General features: G+C 46.4%; 1 protein-coding gene across 1 annotated transcript in view; it reads right to left on the reverse strand.

Moving 5' to 3' along the window:
- Positions 1-315: 315 nt before the first annotated feature.
- The window catches only part of TEOVI_000362400 (uncharacterized protein), a gene marked incomplete at both ends in the record, with an annotated part of 576 nt that continues 557 nt past the window's right edge, over positions 316-334 (reverse strand). Inside the window, one exon of the mRNA XM_067226510.1 lies at positions 316-332. Within this exon, the coding sequence (XP_067082611.1) occupies positions 316-332 (17 nt within the window). The remainder of the gene's footprint in view (positions 333-334) is intronic.

Here is a 334-nt window from a genome sequence, read left to right on the forward strand (position 1 = left end):
CAGAGAACTGGACAAATACGCGCGCCTTGTTGCGGATACGTAGATGCTCTTCAGTTACCACAATGCCATCAACAGCAAGTCCAATGATAAAAGTGCTACCACTTTTCGAAAGATACTCTCCAACAGAGTCCCCTGCAGTCAACACAACGGTAGAGCTGAGGTTCAAGCCAAATGTGAACAGTGTTTTCTTCAACACATTTTTGACCATCGGCGCCTGCTCACACCTAATAATGCAACTGACAGCACCAACATGAATGTTGGAGAGGTAATTGACAAGCACGTATAGTTGCTGCTCCAGTGTCGGGGACAAGTGGATCACATTCCTGCTGAAACT

This window comes from Trypanosoma equiperdum (assembly GCF_001457755.1).
Source record: "Trypanosoma equiperdum strain OVI genome assembly, contig: ctg_771, whole genome shotgun sequence".
NCBI classification, from domain to species: domain Eukaryota; phylum Euglenozoa; class Kinetoplastea; order Trypanosomatida; family Trypanosomatidae; genus Trypanosoma; species Trypanosoma equiperdum.